General features: G+C 49.4%; 1 protein-coding gene across 4 annotated transcripts; it reads right to left on the bottom strand.

Moving 5' to 3' along the window:
* Positions 1 to 83: 83 nt before the first annotated feature.
* Positions 84 to 6,283, bottom strand: Pold2 (DNA polymerase delta 2, accessory subunit). Of its 4 annotated transcripts, none has more exons than XM_027388190.2 (11): positions 6,226 to 6,283; positions 4,423 to 4,698; positions 2,875 to 2,996; positions 2,579 to 2,702; positions 2,157 to 2,271; positions 1,871 to 2,069; positions 1,563 to 1,643; positions 1,264 to 1,421; positions 928 to 1,055; positions 575 to 676; positions 84 to 319 (listed from the first exon to the last, which is right to left on the bottom strand). In XM_027388190.2, exons 2-11 carry the CDS (start codon positions 4,694 to 4,696, stop codon positions 159 to 161), a joined length of 1,464 nt encoding a protein of 487 aa, XP_027243991.1. In that variant the 5' UTR covers positions 4,697 to 4,698; positions 6,226 to 6,283; the 3' UTR covers positions 84 to 158. The 4 variants fall into 4 exon arrangements, with proteins under 4 accessions (XP_027243991.1, XP_027243990.1, XP_027243993.1 ...); XM_027388189.2 differs by lacking the exon at positions 6,226 to 6,283 and adding an exon at positions 5,680 to 6,098; XM_027388192.2 differs by lacking the exon at positions 6,226 to 6,283 and adding an exon at positions 5,488 to 5,638.
* Between the last annotated feature and the right edge of the window lie 9,014 nt (positions 6,284 to 15,297).

Raw genomic sequence — 15,297 nt, 5'->3', positions numbered from 1 at the left:
TACTGTTCTGCCCAGGAGAAAAGGTTGGCTCACTGGGGGCTCTCCCTGTCAGTCCCATCCCAAACATGCCCAGATGCTCAAGGTTCAGACCTATAAAAAAATCATGTTTTATTTACAGGGGCTCACATGGCAAAGGTGAATGGCCCAGCTGCCTGTCATCAGGGACCCAGCCCCAGGTCTCCCAGGTCGTCATGTTCTGCTCCAAAGCCTGAAAAGCTGATAGGCTGGCAGGCCAGGCTGCGCAGGTTCACCAGGCAGGCAGTCTGTGTGGAACTAAAGTCAGGAACGGCCACCAACAGTACCACCTGGTCCTCAGGACCTGTAAGACAATCACAGGGGACCAGCTGGTTAGGTTCTGGGTAGGACCTGCCTTACAGGCAAGTCCCCAGAAATGGCAGCCACAGTTGGACCATGTGCTTAGATCCATCTCAGACCCTTGCCAGTCAGCTACACCACACACCATAACACAATGGTCACCGCACAGACAGTCTATCCTGTAGGGACCTTTGTACTCAGGTGAAGCAAAATTGTTCCTGATGACTCAGGCCTAGAGTCCCCCAAAGATAAAACTTACCTCGGATGATTTTGGAGCCAAAGCTGGGGGTGTTGCCACAGAAGTAGACATGGGGGCACTCCGGAAAGATGAACGGGTCGGTTTTGTAGAAGGGGTAACACCCTGGAGAAAGGCGTGCTGTTGAGCTGTCCCACTAAGGTGCCCCCCCCTCACTGAATGCAATAGCACCCCAACTGACAAAAGTGCCTTGTGGTCACATGGCCCAGTGGTGCTAGGCACAGTATGCTTCTAGTCTGTAACTGTACAGGCCTTGGCTGTGGACAGAAGTATGATTCCACAGTGGCTTCCAGAACAGCTTCTCTGAATACAAGGCTGTGCTGGGAATGCCTCCCAAAGTGTAACCAAGCAGATACCTAGGGTGTCTGGAGCCGTGGGGCTGATGTGACGGACCCGCAGGGTCCACTCTAGGATCTCTAAGTGGTCTTCCATGCTGCTGTACCGGAAGATGTCACTCACGTTCTGTCCAGACGTCCCCAGGAATCTGAAAGGGAAAGGATCTTCTGACTATGGCTGGGGATGGGAAGGGGGAAGGCTATCACTGCCATCCCAGCCACAAAGACTACCTCAGATCCTACCCAATGGCCTCGTGGGGGTGCCCAAGCCAACCTTGCAGGGTAGACAATGCCAGGAGGGCAGTCCTGTCCCTCCCAGACTTCCTTTGTCCCCAGGTCACATGCCATGCTGACTACCTTACTCCATCGATGGTGGCTTGGTACGGGTTGGTGACCAGCTGCAGTGTGGAATAGGCAGTGGCCAGTGGGAACATGCAGGGGTGCAGTGGCTGCTGTGGGAGTGTATAGTTGGTTGGATCAAATTCACCTGGCATCACATCCACAGGTACTGAGGCCTGGAGGGCACAAGGCAGGGAGAGCTAGTAGGCCTCAAGAGGCCCCACCCCCTACTCCACCCACCCTACCTTCTCTTCCCCATCCAACAGCAGCTTCACCAGCTGGATCTCCATAGCCCTGCCAGTCCCCAAGCTGCTCACACTCAATTGCAGCAGGATCTCATCCAGCATTTTGACTGCTTCCACGCTGGCTGCCTGGGTTTTCTTGGTGAGGTACTTGGCCTAGGAGAAGAGACCCAGGATGTGGTTGGGCTCTCAGTGAGACTCTGAGAAAGCCAAAGGTCAGCAGGTATGTCTACTTGCTGAAGGGTAGATAGGGGCTGGTTGCACAGGCCCTGAACTGCACCCTGGCCCTCATACCTGTAGGGGGTGGGGCCTAATGAAGATAACCCTGGAGCAGGCCCAGTCATGTTAGCAGGCCAGGCAGAGAAGTTAGGCAGACTCCGTACCTTGTTGATAGAATCTCTGCTCTGGGTATTGTGGCTGAGGAGGTTGCCTGCAAGGATGACTCGAGAGACATGGGCAGCACTACACTGTTCTCCTTCGTCCCCAAGCTGTCCTGTCACCACATCCACCAGCAGCTGGGTGCCCAGGAGGCTCTCACCGCCACCTCCGCCCAGGCCCAGCCCGGATACCAGCAACACAAACCTGCAGAGAATGGTGAGGTCTTGCAGGTTGCTGGAAGGAGACGATTCTCCCAACAGAGACACTGGGGTGCCTGAGTGAGCTCCTCACCTGTCTGTGTCAAGTGGGGGTACAGGCTTCTGTGGAGCCAAATCAGCAAAGCAGTGGTCCTCAACCTGAAACCTGCCATCGTCTCTCACGGAGCCAAACACTGCCAAGACGGTTCCTGAGGGAAGGTGAAGTCAGAACCCCAAGGTAGCCTTTGGGGGTCTCCTACCTCCTGGCCACTCTGTCAGCCACTCCAGTGAAGCCTTGATTAACTATCTACTTCTCAGGCTCACTGCTCTTACATGGAGACAGGAAGATTTATCTCCCAGACGATTATCTTGGACAAGCAGCCTCTGACCATGTAAACTTCCCAAAACTCTGGTGTAGCAGCCTTTAACGCACAGGCTTCCCCATACACTCTTGCCAGGCCTCCCACAGCCACCCTCCTTTCAGGATCCCCACCTACCACTCGCTTGGGGTCCCACCTGTGACCAATTTCGACACATCGATGGTGCCTTTCAGTTTGATACGCTGCAATTCATCTTCTAAGACCAGCTCATCATCCGGGTGGATGTATTTGCTCCGAGGAGGCTGGGGGATCAGGTTGTGCTGGAAGGCAGACAGAAGAAGGCAGTCTCAGAGCCCAGGTCGCCACAGCTCCTGTGTTATGAAGTGGCACCACAATCTCTGCCTGCCTGGATTGGCTTCTTACTCCCTAGAGTCAGAGCCCAGCCTCAATCCACCGGGACAAGGCTGGCGCATCCAGGGTGGTAGGGCTCACCTCCTCGCTGATCTCCCGCAGGATGGAGGGCTGGAGTGGCATGGCTTTGAATAGTGTGCCCACCACACAGCACTGTTCCCCAGGCTGCAGCTCACACAACTTCTTCACTCCGACTCCACTGCCTGGGTGTGAGGGCACAAAGTCAGACTATGAAATCCCACCCTGATGATACCCTCAGAGTACCCACAGGACACTTACTGGGGCTCATAGGAATGCTGCTCTCCTGGCCTTTGCCAGGAGGGAGAGCATGTTAAGTTAAGGATCCCTGGACCTCAATGAACGGTGAAGGGGCCCACCAGAGGAGAAAGGGCCTGTGGGTGGAGGGGAACCTTGATGCCAAATATCTACAGAGGCAGGGAAGGCCATGTGAAGTCAAGGAAGAGACCGGAGTGCTACAGACACAATCCCAGGGACTCCCAGAGCCACCAGAAACTGGAAGGATCTACTCTAAAGCCTCTAGAAGGCACCAGTCCTGCTGAAAACCCAATTTCAGACTTTAAGCCTTTAGAACAATGGGAGAATAAATATATGTTGTCCTAAGTCCCCTGTTTACAACACTTCATTACCATGGCCACAAGAAGCAACTGTGAAACACATTACCTACGTCTCAGTCACATGCTACATCCCGACAATTACCATGTCCTAAGACTTCAGATTCTTTTGTTTTTTTCAAGATGGTGTCTCACTACATAGCCCTGGCTGTCCTCAAACTCACTCTGTAGACCAAGCTGGCCTCAAACTCAGAGACCCCCCACCTGCTTCTGCTTGCCAAGTGCTGGGATTAAAGGTGTGCACCACTGTATCCAACTAAGACCTTGGATTCTTATGTGTCAGCCCCTGCTCCACCCAATGCTTCATCCTCTGAAAATATACCTTACATTTCCCACTTGATGTCCCCTCCACCTCGGTCCATTTTATTCCCTGTGGAGTCAGCAGCCTTGCTCATTCAAAGCCCCCAGGAGGCAAACCAAAACGCAAGTGAAGGTCCCTTATGCTCAGCAGGAAAGATGTGGAAAGCCAAGCTGGGTAGGAAGAAGGAATGCAAGTTCCAGAAAGTTCCAGGGATTCATCAGCACAGACCCAACCCTAGAACAAATTGCTGAGGAGGCAGGGTGAAGTGGAGGCTCGGCCAGAACCACACTCATGCCCCGGAACAGCCAAGAACATTCCTCAGAGCTCCACCCGGAGGAGCGGATTCCACAGAAGGAAGGCAACTCTAGCACCACACAGAAGTACCTGTGGCTCTGCTATGGCTTGGGTGTGGTCCATCCCTCAAAGACCAAGGCTTTTGGTGCCCAGCCTGCCATGGCCTGCTCTCTAGCTAGCTAGAGTGGGCGAAGGGTGCCTAACTTGCACTGAGGACAGGAAATAGCGGCTACCACTGCCAGAACTCAGTCCTTACCTCAGACCAGCCTCTGAGCCAAACCTAACTTTAACCCCACAGGTTAATTTAACCCTCATTATTATTAACTTAAGAAGCAACAGAGAGCTAACAACACTAAGTTTCCACAGTAACTGGAAAGTGTTAACAGGTTAGAAGCAGCTTACCCCAGTGCTGCTGGGCCCGGCTCTCCAGGAAGGGTCTCATCTGGATGAGGCGGGTGGCATAAATATGAGCATACTGTCTGCTAAAGCTGCGCTCTCCCAGTCGAAAAGGCTGTGAGGAGTTGGTATAAGTTGCCACAGGCACCCGGGCAAAGGTGGCATTGCTGGCTGATGGTGGGGAGAGCAGAGTGTGGGCCCTCTGTGCTGCCTGCTCTGAGAACATGGCAGCGTTCCTGGCTTGTTCTGTCCACGCCGCTGTGTCCAGGCTAAGGAGCATCACTGTAAAGACACACAAAGTCACCCCTGCAACTCCTACTTGAACCCGAAGCAGGAGCTCCCCTGGTGTCTCAACCAAGCTGCCCACACTGCATCTGATGGGCACCGAGATATGTCTGGAGACAGCACCCTGTAGCCTTAGTCAGATAAAACCTGGAGCTTGAGCCAAACCCTGTTCATCTCCTCCATATTTCTACCCAGTTACCAGGGTCTCAAATTCGGCATACCCACAACAGAATTATTGATCTGCCTTCATTCACTTCCTTGGAAACTACCTTACTTCTGGGAATGCTGCCAAGCATCGTCAAAGAAGCTTACCACAGTATAATCTGGCTTACACTTCCACAGCACAGTCCATTACAGAGGGAGGTCAGGACAGAAACTCAAACAGAACAGGAACCTGGAGTCAGGAGCTGATGCAGAAGCCATGGAGAGGTGCTGTTTACTAACTTGCTCCTCATGGCTTACTCAGCATTTTTTTTTTAATTTTGATTTTATATGCATTGGTGCTTTGTCTGCATGCATGTCTGTCCGAGGGTGTCAGATCCCCTGGAACTGGAACTACAGGCAGGTGTGAGCAGCCATGAGAATGCTAGGAATTGAACCTGGATCGCTGGAAGAGCAGCCAGTGCTCTTAACTTCTGAGTGCTCACCAACCATAAGACAATTAGTGATAAAAATAAAACGTAAAGCTGCCCCTGCTCTGCTCAAGACTCTCCAATGGCTGCTATTTTAGTAAACAAAGCCTCAAGTTCTTAACACTACCTGTAAGATTTGTTCCTCCCCTCCCACCTGTTTCTCCTTCCAAGTGTCCTTTCCACAGCAGGGGCTCCAGCAGAGGCCTGTCTACTCTCTGTTGGCTCTTCTCCTGTGCCCCACAGGTTCACTGGATCTTCCCCTTCAAGTCTTTCCTTAAAACTCACTTCCCCACACCTAATTTACTACATCTGCCACTCCAATTGTTTGCATCTCTCAAGCATTTACTTTGCCTCCTCCAAATGCACTCAAAGTTCCAGGGAGGCCGGTTTTTGTTATCTTCAAGGAGGTATTGCACAATTGTCCCACAACGAGTCCAATTAAGATGTGCTCCGGGGATGCACGGAGGATTTCAGTAAATAATAACGGCTGGTTAAACATTTTTCATGCGTAGGTTAAACGACAACAGTCTGGATGTAGTAAGTTTAGAACACAGCCTTCTTTTCATTTTACTTTTTTGGTACAGCTAATACAAAGTTCAAATTCTTCTTGCTGGCTCTGCTTTCTTTAATGTGCAGCTCTGGCGTAGGAAGCGAACTCAACGAATTTGCCAAAAGGGCGCGTGTGAATTCAATGTAAGCCGAACACGCAGTGGTGGGCAGCGGCCCACACGGTGCCCGCAGCCAGACGCGACGGACGACCCGCCCCGCAGCAGGCGCCCCCAGCTCGGGCCTACGCAGCAGTCCGAAGCACCATCGAGACCCCAGCCCGTGGCCCCGGGAGCCCCCAGCCTGGCCCAGCACCCACATTAACCCCTCTCAGCAGCACACTCACCGCGCCGCGCCGCATCCCGCCAATCTCCGCGCGCCCATCCCGCCCATCACCGCATCCGGCCAATCGCCGCCCGCCCCGCCCCGCCCATCGCCGCACGCCTCGTCCGGCCAATCCTCATGTGCCCCGCCTCTGGAGGCCGAGGGACCGCGAAGCCACGCCTCCGGTTGCCCTGACAACGTGCCCCCCCCCGTAGATTTCCTGCGCATGCGAGTGTTTGCGGCTAGGTTACACAGTGTGAGCACGTTGGGTGTCATGGGCCGTTTTGAGCCTCTCAATCCGGGTCATGTCACACTTCCCTGGCTCTGGTGACCTGGTGGCTCCTGGGTGGATGAAGCTTTCCTCCAACTCTCTGTCCAACGCTGTGATACTCGCTCCAGCTTCAGAAGGCCTGTCCTAACAAAGCAGCTCATAGTAATCTGTGCAAGATAGCCACTATTCTGAATTCTCCGGTCTCATTGCACCCACTTCTCAGATTCCCTTTGAAGCATGAGCTAGTCTCCCATCTCACAGGCAGGGAAACCAAGGCAAAGAACAATCACCCAGCGGAATCTGGGATTCACACTAATACACCCTGGTTCTGTTTTTGGTTTTTAGTGGCTTTTAAAAAAAATTAATTGTGTCAATGCATGTGTGTCTGTGTATGGGTATATGCACGTGGCCTCAGAGGAGTACAAAAAGAGTGTGGGATCCCTTGGAGCTGGAGTTACAGGTGCTGTGAGCTACTCAACGGTGGGTGCTGGAGCCCAGCGCCAGCATTCTGAAAGAGTGGTTAGTGCTCTTGACTGAGCCCCTCCCCAGCCTCTTGTTTCTGCTTTAATAATGATTTTAATAATTTGTTTTTTTTAATATTTCACTTTGTCAAATAGTGTTTCCTATGTAGGTTGGGGTGAGTGTGGGGTGTTGGCCTGCTGGTGCAGGTTGTCTGTGGCATTTTTAAATACTATGTTGAAACATTTTTTTTTTTTTTTTGGTTTTTTGAGACAGGGTTTTTCTGTAGCTATGGGGGCTGTCCTAGAACTCACTCAGTAGACCAGGTTGGCCTCGAACTCACAGAGATTTGCCTGTCTCTGCCTCCCACGTGCTGGGATTAAAGGTGTGCACCACCAACATCGGGTGAAACATTCTTGTATTCCAGGGACAAGTCCCATTTGATGGACAAAGAAACTACTGAGTGGAATTAGAAACAGAGTTATACCGGATGTTGGTGGTGCACGCCTTTAATCCCAGCACTTGGAAAGCAGAGGCAGGAGGATCTCTGTGAGTTTGAGGCCAGCCTGGTTTACAGAGTAAGTTCCATGATAGCCAGGGAAATATAGAGAAACCCTGTCTTGAAAACAAAGCAAAAACAGAGTTATAGTAACACTAGGCTTTCTAACTGCTTGTCTACCTCTCCTAGAGGTGCTTATTTGGTGTTTAGTTGCTAACAGTGTTGACTTCAATCCACAGAAATCTTTAGTATTTCTTACAGTAAATGTCTACTGGTAATGAACTCCTTCAAATCCTATCTGTGACAGGGTTTCTTTGTGGCTTTGGAGACTATCCTAGAACTCACTCTGTAGACCAGGCTGGTCTTGAACTCAGAGTTCCACCTGCCTCTGCCTCCCGAGTGCTGAGATTAAAGGCATGCACCACCAACACCAGGCCTTCTACTCTTTCTTGAGACAGGCCTCATACATCCCAGCCTGGCATAGAACTCATGGTGTAGTCAAGAAGGACCTTAAACTCCAGGTCTTTCTGCCCACACCTGAGTGCTGGGATTACAGGCCTGTGCCGCCGCTGCCTCTGCCACCCTGAGTTTTGTGTGGTGTTGGAGACTGAACACACGCCTTCATGCATGCTAAGCAAGCACTCTGCCAGCTGAACTACATTCCCTCGCGCCTATTTCCACTCGATTGTGTTTCTTTAGAGTCAGGTATCTTGCTGTATTCCAGCTAATCTCCAATTGTTAGTTTCTGCCTCTTGAGTACTAGGATTACAGGTGTTCTAGTTAGGTTTCTATTGCTGTGATAGATGTGACCAAAAGCAACTTGGGGGGAAAAGGTTTATTTAATCTTATAGAAAAGTCAGGGTGTTCACACATCTGGGAGGATCTGTTCACTTTAGTATTTTTTCTGTTTCTTAGATTTTTTTTTCCTTCTAAAAAAATTTTATATATGTGAATGTTTGCCTGCATGTATGTCTGAGCACCATGTGCATGCAGTGCCCTGAGTGGCCACAAGAGGGCACAGGATCCCCTGGAACTGGAGTTTCCAGTTGTAAAGTTGCCATATGGGCGCTGGAGCAGCGAGTATTTTTAACTGCTGAGCCATCTCTTTGACTCTCTATTCTTTTTATTTGATAATTTTATCTCATTTTTACCTTTTCTGTTCTTTATTGTCTCTGCTCAAATTACCTTTAAATCTGAGTCTATCTTTCTGCCATGGTTCACTGCCTTGTCTAAAAGCAATAGGATCCACTGATTATGCGCCTGCACTTTTGAAACCAAAATTCAAAATAAGCCTTCTTTCTCTTTTCTCTTCCCTTCTCCCCTCCTAGGGTCTCTCTATGCTGCTAAGGCTAGCTCCCAAGTCCCAGACTCAAGCAATCCTTTTGCCTCATCTTCTAAAGTAGCAAGGACTACAAGTGTGTACCTTTGTTCCTGAATAAGCCTTTCCATAAATTGATCACTCAGGTATTGTTACTGTGATGCAAAACTGACTGAAGAATACAGGCTGGTGTGTGGATAGAAGAGCTACTGAAATAGGCAGTGTCTTAATTAGTGTTCTGTTGCTGTGAGACAACACCATGACCATAGCAACTTATAAAAGAGAGCATTTTAATTGGAGGCTTGCTCACAGTTTCAGAGAGTCAGTCCATTTCCGTCATGGCGGGAAGCATGGCAGAAGGCAGGCAGGCATGTCCTGGAGAAGTAGCTGAGAGCTTACATCTGACCCATAAGCAGAGGCAGAGAGACTGGGCCTGGTGTGGGCTTTTGAAATCTCAGAGTCCACCTGCTGGGCCTGGCTTGTATCAGTCCCATACTACAGTAGTCTAGGGCTGCCAAAATGGCCCAGTTGGTATAGGCGTTTGATGTACAAGCCTGACAACCTGAGTTCCATCCCCAGAACCTACATCAAGGTGTAAGGAGAAAATGACTCCCCAGCTCTGAGGATTTTTCTTAAATCATAGCTTTTTAAAAAATAAATTATTTTACGTTTCTTTGTTTCATTTTATATGTGTGAGTGTTTTGCCTGTATGCAGGTACATGCACACATGAATGTCTGGTGCCTATGGTGGACAGAAGAAGGTGTCAAATCACCTGAAACTGGAGTTATGGATAATTGTGAACCACTATGTGGGTGCTGAGAATTGAACCTGGGTCTTCTGTAAGAGCAACAAGTTCTCTTAACTACTGAGTCATCTCCTCACCCTGAAATAATAGCTTTAACATTTGGTTTCTGGTCAGGCACATAAAGAGTTGGGAAGTGACCACTACCATCTACACAATAAAGAAAAATGCTGAGCAAACCGAAAATTAACAGCTTTTGTTACAGCCATCAAAGAATTGAGGTCTTAGGGTAAACCACTATCCTGAGTCCTGGGGACAGACAGGCAAACACAGAGAACCACAGCTTGCCCACAGCTAGGACCAGACTCAGGCTGGAAAGCTCAAACTGTAATCAGGAAATTGCTAGACTCAACATGGACAATCTTTTAGTTCTTGCTTTAAGACATGGTCTCACTGCCTTGGAGCCCACAGCCCTCCTGCCCTGGCCTTTTAGTGTTGTTGTTACAGGCAGACACCACTACACCTGGCCCTAATATGGACAATATTGAGAAAATGCAACAACAATCAGGGAGCCAGCTGTGGCTATGAATGTCTGCCTGTAATCCCAGCAGAAAGATCGTGAGTTCAAGGCTAGTGTGGGCCGAACATGGTGCTATCTTCACAAAACCTCCAGGGAAGTTGTTTCTTTTTCTGAGTTGTTCACAATTTTATTATTACTTTGATAATATTCCCCACTGTCCTCACCTCTCCCACTGAATTTTTCCCCCTCCTAGTGGATGTTTTTTTCTGGTGCTCACAACATTTAATTAGGATTGTTTGCATGAGAATGGGTGAGGGGTTGAATAAGGGCAACTTCCTAGTGGCTCCATCAGTAACAGGATTGTGGTGGAGTTTGTATTTTAATCCCAGCACTTAGGAAGTAGAGGCAGGCGTATCTCTGAGTTCAAGGCCAGTCTGGTCCAAAAAGTGAGTTGTGAGTTTCAGGACAGCCAGGGCTTTGTAGGAAGATCCTGTTCAGTACTGGAAAGATGACTCAGCAGTTAAGAGCACTGGCTGCTCTTCCAGAGGGCCTGGGTACAATTCCCAGCACCCACATGACAGCTCACAACTGTCTGTAACTCCTGTTCCAGGGGATCTGGCAAAACACCAGTGCACATAAAATAAAAATAAATAAATTACTAAAAGACCCCGTTCAAGAAACCATATAACAACAATAATAAGCAATAATAATAAAATGAATAAATAATGAAGAAGAAGAAACGACTCCATCCCAGCAACCGTTAGCTGCTCTTGGCTCCTCAGGGAAAGGTGGCCTGTGAACCCCTTCTCCATCCATGATGGAGTGAGTGTTGATGGGTCCAGTCTTGTTCAGGGGAAACTTGGTCTTAAGAAGACCCTACACTGCTCATGAGTCTTACCTTCAGAAGCCCTGGTAATGATGTTACAATCATCTGGCTGGAGTCCTTTACCTAAACGGAGATAGCGGATGGGCAAGGACAAGCTTTGACAGCTTTCGTTTCCTTCAGTGAATGGCAGCAGTGAGCAATAGCTGTGGGAAAGTAGGAGCTCTAACAGCAGCGCCCACTAGTGGAGAACTTTTGCAGGCCTCCGGTAGAGGGACACGTGACTCTGTAAGCATTAGAGTTCTTTGAAGTTCTTCTATTATTCTTTTATGTGTATGGGTGTTCTGCCTGAGTAGGTCTGTGTACCATGTATATATGCCTGTTGCCGTCAGAGGCCAGGAGTTGGATCCTTTGAACTGGAGTTACAGATGGCTGTTAGCTGTCATGTAGGTGCTAGAATCAAACCCCAGCCCTCTGGAAGAGCAGCCAGTGCTCTTACCTGTTGAGCCATCTCTCCAGCCCCACATTGTAGCTCTTATGTGGGCCTAGGACATTGGACTTTCCTGGCCATTTGCTGCAGCTGATATTGCAACCGCAGGCAAGTCTAGCATAGAATTCCTGAGTCATTCATGGCAGCAGTGTTCCAGCTCCCGGGCCTGGAGTGTCTGAGATCATTTGTTCTCAGGCTTGGCAGTTCTCCAGAACACTGCCAGTGACCAGAGTCTGCAGTTTCTTTTCTCTGGCTCCTGTCAGCCTTTTATCTCTCTTCAGCCTCAGCTCTCTGCCATCTCGCCTCCCACTGTTCCCCCTTGTCCCTGCCCTGGCCATGCTCTTGGGCCCTTCAGTAGCTGCCAAGGAGCAAAAAGATGCTTCCCCACTTTTGCACCTGCTGATCACTCTGCTGCGGCTGCCACTCTGCCAGTTCTGTTGTTTCTTTCTTCTTTAAAATTATTTTATTTTTAATCATGTGTGTCTGTATGTGTGTATGTGCATGATGAGTACAGGTGCCTGCAGGGGCCAGAGGCATCAGATCCCGCTGGAGCTGGAGTCATAGGAGGTTGTGAGCTGCCTGATGTGTGTGCTGGTAATCAAAGCCAGGTCCTGTGCAGAAACAGTACATACTCTTAACCCCTGAGCCACTGCTCCAGCCCACTGCTGACTCCCTCTCCCCATCCCCTCCTTGTGTCATTTTTCTTATTACCAGATCAGGCCACACTGCTAAAGGGTAGGATAGAAAAGACTGCTCAGAGGCCTTTTGTTGAGCCTGATGTTGCAAAGCTGGGGATCCTATTCCAGGAGAGCACTGAATCTAAGCAGCCTGTGAATATCTAAGCAGCCAGTCAGAGAAGGGGACCTTGGACCAATCATAGCACATGTCACTTGCAGATGAGGTTTATATTCAAATGAAACACTTCTTGCATGTAAATCATAGCCTTGCGTATTTAGCATTTGTCACAGCAGTGTTAGGGTTCCCTCCCCCCTCCACCAGGCCCCTAAGGGAAGTCTCCCCTTCTGACCTCAGGTAGACATTGTTGCAGGGTCATCTAGAGTTCACTAAGGCTTGTTAGAGTACAATGTGTCTGGTGTAAACTGTTTGAAACATTCCTGCTGGAGGCTGCACCTTCAGGAGCTAGAGCAACCAGATGTGGCTGTGGGGTAGTTTTTTCAATATATCCATGGAAGATTCAGAATGCTGGTAGAAGGTAGTTTCACTGACTGTCTGATTGATGATGCTGCTAAAAATATATTATTAGTAGTAGTATTTTTAGAAAAAAAATGTGTTGGGTGTTTTGCATAAGTAAATGTCTACGCACAATGTTCATGCAGTCTTCTCAGAGGCCAGAAGAGGGAGTTGGGTTTCCTAGGACCAGAGTTATAGACTGACTATTGTGAGCCGTATGTGGATGCTAGAAATTGAACCTGGGTCCACTGGAAGAGCAGCCAGTGTTCTTACCTGCTGAGCTCTCTCTCCGGCCCCTGACAGTCCTTTTGCTCAAGACAGCCAGGGCACAAACAGAGAGTCCAAACTTGCCAACTAAGGAGTCACATGTATGCCCTCCCCCATCTTTGCTTATTTACAGGAACATAAACACCAGGAGAGCCTTCAATAATGACATCATTAATACAAATAGTGGTTTTAACAGATTTAAAGAGTGCTTAACACCCGCCAAGAGTGCAGGGAAAGGAAGGTCTCCGTCCTCTGTCTCTATGATTGCTATGGTGAAGCAAAAAATGGAAAAAGGTCCCTGAGTGTCTTCAACATGGGAGCTCTTTCAAAATAACAGTTCTAAAATAGGCAAGAGTCTTCTGTTCTTAGAAGACTTTCATAAGGGAAACCATTTTACCAAGGAGATATCTCAGACTCCAGCCAACTTCCTATCTCACCTTAAGGAGCAGAGAAAAGAGCCCAAGAAGTACTGGGAAGGTCACAGCCGCGTGCATACTTATTAACGCCGAATCACAAAGCTATGTCTATGCCTGCGTCAGCAGTGTCCTGGAATGTTTGGTCATACTCAGTGATGAAGTCATTTGTGCCGTGCTTTTATGTGTGACTAGTTGTTCAGTTTCTGATTCCATCTCTTCAACTGCAGCACATCCCTGACACTCAGTCAGAAGGATATCGTAGCAGCAGGCAGGGGCATGGCCGTTTCTATCCGAAGAGCCCATTGGATGGTCAGGGCATTTCTCCAGGCTATCTGGAAGTCTCTCCATGTCTCTAGAACCTGGGAGGGGTAAGGCTGTAGAGGAAGTCAAAAGTTCAGGGGGTCCTGGGGAAGTTGGGATGGAGGTGCTGCTGATGGCAAGTGGCCGAGCAGGGAGATAAGGTTCTATTTTGGAGCTGTGGGGCTTTGCACATCAGCAGCACATTCCAGGAGATGATCTCCAGTCAGGGGAGGCAGGGCTAAGGTTAGAAGACGAACGACAGAAGTTGCTTCAGATGCCTAGGGTTGCAGAGACAATGTCCTGGAGAAAGGGGGCCATATATACATAGGAAGAGAGACCAGCAAGAGGGGTCTCCCTATTGCACACACCCACACAGTGCAAATGCAGGTAGCAGAGAGGTGCCCCTGTGTAAAGCCAAGCCTCCTCTGCCTGCAGGGGCAGGCCCTGTGCCACCAGCCTTTGAGGGGAGACACACTCTGATACCCAGAGAGCAAAATCTGGCTATAAGCTGCTCCCCTTGGCAAACTCAGTGGCTCCAGCCTGCAAAGGCTCTTCAACTTCTATCTAGGTGGGGTTATTTTTTCTATTTGTGACTAAGGTGTTTGCAGAGCCTGTTCTGTATCAGGGTGGAAGGCTACCCTCACATTGCTCTTCCGAAGTCACCGTGAGACAGGTGAGCCCTGGGAAGAACACTGTCCAGACCTGAGGTAAGGTGTCGTCTTCTAGAAGTGGTCTCCACTGGACAGTGTCCTGAAGCCTATGGACACAGGCAGAGAAGGGGCTTCTCCTGACAAGGATTCTCTGCTTGGCCAAACTGCAGTCAGGCCCCTGAGTCTTCTCAGCCCTGGTGGCCACTTCCATGTGTTTTTTTAAAGATTTATTTACTATGTATATAGTGTTCTGCCTGCATGTCTGCCTGCAGCCAGAAGAGGGCACAATATCTCATTACAGATGATTGTGAGCCACCCTGTGATTGCTGGGAATTGAACTCAGGACCTCAGGAAGAACAGCCAGTGCTCTTAATCCCTGGACCATCTCTCCAGCCCCCCCATTTGATCAGTTTTAGCAAAGAACTTTCTGAGTCAGTTTGGTCACAGCCTCCTCTCCCCACACCTGACCAGGTTCCTCCCCCTCTGCCTCTCTCCCTCTACCATGCCGATGTTTGGCCACTCTGGCTTGCCTTCAACAAAAACTCTGTGGACAGTTAATTTAACCAGAATCCCCTACTTTGGTGTCTTCTCTCAGTTATTTTCCACCCACTGACGCCGGCTTTGGCTCCTTGACCACACTATAACTGGAATCAAGCCCCATCTTTGTCCCCACTACAAAATCCATTGTTGTGGTTCCTACACCTATTATGATAGCCCAGAATAAAGTCTATCTTGCTGTGCTTTAACAGTTATCATTGAAGGATTGTTTGTTTGAGACAGGGTTTTGCTCTATAGACCAGGCTGTTCTCAAACTAGTGGCAATCCTCCTGCCTCAGCTTCCCTGCTCAGCTTGACTACATTTCTCTTTAAGAGAAGGGGGTCTGGGAGGAGAAGGTCTGGTAGGGTCTCTTGTCACGTGGCCATGGCAGCAGACACATGAATCCACTGTGGATTACTGAAGCTTCTCCAATCTAGATGACCTGGCCAGAGCTGCTCCATTGTCTGACATGGCCTGAGCTCTCTTATCTTGGTGCTTCATGACTTCCATCCAGGGCTGGCTTCAGGTGACTGTCCAGAGAGCCCTAGGTTCCTGTGGAGTAGTGACCACCCAGAAATTGGGCTGGGAAGGCAGTGGCATTCTGTTTCT

This window comes from Cricetulus griseus, assembly GCF_003668045.3.
Source record: "Cricetulus griseus strain 17A/GY chromosome 1 unlocalized genomic scaffold, alternate assembly CriGri-PICRH-1.0 chr1_1, whole genome shotgun sequence".
NCBI lineage: Eukaryota > Metazoa > Chordata > Mammalia > Rodentia > Cricetidae > Cricetulus > Cricetulus griseus.
This window is presented reverse-complemented; position numbering and strand designations above follow the sequence as displayed.